Source organism: Egretta garzetta, unplaced genomic scaffold (assembly GCF_000687185.1).
Source record: "Egretta garzetta isolate BGI_Z169 unplaced genomic scaffold, ASM68718v1 scaffold265, whole genome shotgun sequence".
In the NCBI taxonomy this organism is placed as follows: Eukaryota; Metazoa; Chordata; class Aves; order Pelecaniformes; family Ardeidae; genus Egretta; species Egretta garzetta.
In genome coordinates, this window is record NW_009259789.1 from 935,861 (window position 1) to 938,211 (window position 2,351).

At 41.3% G+C, this 2,351-nt stretch overlaps 1 protein-coding gene across 3 annotated transcripts in view; it reads left to right on the forward strand.

Annotated features, from left to right (window-relative positions):
- ATRN (attractin) overlaps nucleotides 1-2,351 on the forward strand; it is a 140,907-nt gene that overhangs the window by 60,468 nt on the left and 78,088 nt on the right. For all 3 annotated transcript variants that reach the window (XM_035895064.1, XM_035895066.1, XM_035895065.1), the window contains exon 19: nucleotides 470-607. In XM_035895064.1, the coding sequence (XP_035750957.1) occupies nucleotides 470-607 (138 nt within the window). The remainder of the gene's footprint in view (nucleotides 1-469; nucleotides 608-2,351) is intronic.

Genomic DNA, 2,351 nt, shown 5'->3' on the forward strand with positions numbered 1-2,351 from the left:
TCCCTACAAACCTTTACTGACTTTTTAACTGTTTTTTATTTATTCATTGTAGGGTTGTTTGAAAGAAAGGCAGTTCTTTCTCTGCAGGTTGATTTAACTGTTAGTAATGCTCAGGGTGATTCTGAAATAATGGGTTTGACACCAAACATACGGAACAAAATTGCTTGGACTGCTGCTAAATCCTTTCTTCCCAAATCCTTTTTGTAAATCGGTCCCACCAGCTGCTTCCAGTCCCATCTGTCCGATATGCACGCAGTGTTGTGGAGTTCAGTTTTCCGTGTGTTGCTTTAAATGTCAAGTTTTCAGTATACTTCTCTTTGAGTTCATGTACCGCTAGCAAGGCTGCAAGGACCTCTTTGGAAGGTGCATGAAATGGTTTCGTTCAGCTTTTGCAGAACACGGACTCCTGAGCTGCACTGTGAGGTGCGATACTTGAGCACAAATACTCATCCTTCTCTCTTTTCTCCAGCCTGCCAGTGTAATGGGCACAGTAAGTGTGTAAATGAAAGCATCTGTGAGAAGTGCGAAAACCTGACCACTGGCAAACACTGTGAAACTTGTATCTCGGGCTACTACGGTGATCCCACCAATGGAGGAACATGCCAGCGTAAGTCATGCCTTAAATCTTCCTGCGCTGAAGTCTGTGATGTTTTTCGCTCTTTACTCATTCCTCTGCTATCTTAACTGCAATTATATCCTGATAATACATTGTTTCTTCCCTGCAAGCAAGGCCCAATCTTTGTTTCTTCAAATCAAAGATACGGAAACTGCTTGATGAAAGTCTTTGACTTTCATTACTCCAGATAAAGATGATTTTTTACCCTCCTTTGTAAACTTCCAATGGCCACAGTGAGAAATGTGTGCGTTTTAGCGTTTGATGGTCCTGATTTGAAAAGAAATAGTGTTAATCCCAATGTCTTCAACAAATTTCTGCTTAACTAAATTCCACCTTCTATTACATTTGGTTAATGTGTTGTGCGTTTATTGTTATAATTGCCTGCTTCCCTAAAGGCTTGCTGTATTTCACTGAGGAGTTGGCTGGATTTCAGCTGAGGATTAGGTGATCCCTGTTAAAATTGCATTTTAAGTTTGTAAAGTGCTTTGGGACTCCTTGGCGCAAAGAATGTTTTTCAGTTGTGCAAGACCCAGTTAACAAACCGGGGGAAAAATCCAACTTTCTTGAAGGACCAATACAGGTCATACTGAGAAATGAACGTTGAAGTTTTGTCCTTGAACCTTGCAACATTATTCTGAATTACTGCGAATGTTGTAGTGTAGCATGGGGAGACCGGTTGTAAAGCAGAATCCAGCTGTGATAGGGGATATGGAGATGTAAGGGAAGGTGCTTCTTGCTCCGAAGAGCTTTGATGGAAGATATTTAGGTGGAGTGATATCATTTAGATACAGTGATTGAAAAGGTAGAACAGAAATAACGTTGTTTGGTGTTGGAGTAGTCCATGAAATAAGTGTGAGTGGTTTATAGGGAAGAAATAAGTGAAGGTGATTAATGAGAGGCCATTGAAGAGTTTGAGTTGCTCCTTCCAAGTACGGAGACAATCCAGTAGAAAATACTTGGAAATTCCTTTACTGTGTTTACTGAAGTAGCATCAACCTTTTGGATGAAGATGAGGGTCAATAGCTGGCGCATGAATGTCCTGTTGCCTAAAGCAAGGGCAAGTAGGTGGTGTTAGAGGCTATGAAGAAGAACATCCCAGCGGACGGATTCAAGGAAGGGGGTGAAGAGATCACAGACAGGGACAGGGCTGCCTCGCTTAGGGAAAAGGGGTCTGCAGGGGCTGGGATATGAAATTAGGACAGACAGCGCGACGGCGGGGGTGCAAAGGAAAAGGTGCATCTCTGACACTTTATTTCAGAATGTATCTGTGAGATTAAATACCGCTTATATTCTTCAACTCATTTTGTGTGAAGATAATTTGAAGTGCAGGAATGAATAAATTGAGCCTGAGTTGGCCTGAGAAAATACATAATTCTACTCTGAGCATTCAGGTTTAATCACTGGATCACAACGTGCCTTTTGATATTTGTTGCTTTTCTATGCGTGTGGAAATTGAGAGTAAGTTACTTTGGACTCTTTCGCATGAGGATTGTCCAGAAATAGTTTGTTGTTGAGATAATGAATGATAGACTAAAGTCATCCAGATGCCTGAAAAAGAAATTAGAAAATGTGTTGAGAGATTGTGGAGCAGCATTCATTTGTTATCTGATGAAACCAGTAGCTCATGTCAAAAGTGCTTTGCTCTCGAGTGCTTTGGGCCCAGGTTTTTAATTTGCTGCCATTTAATGCTGTTTACTGTGAAGGTGAAAGAATGAGGGAAGCAGGAAGGTGAGAA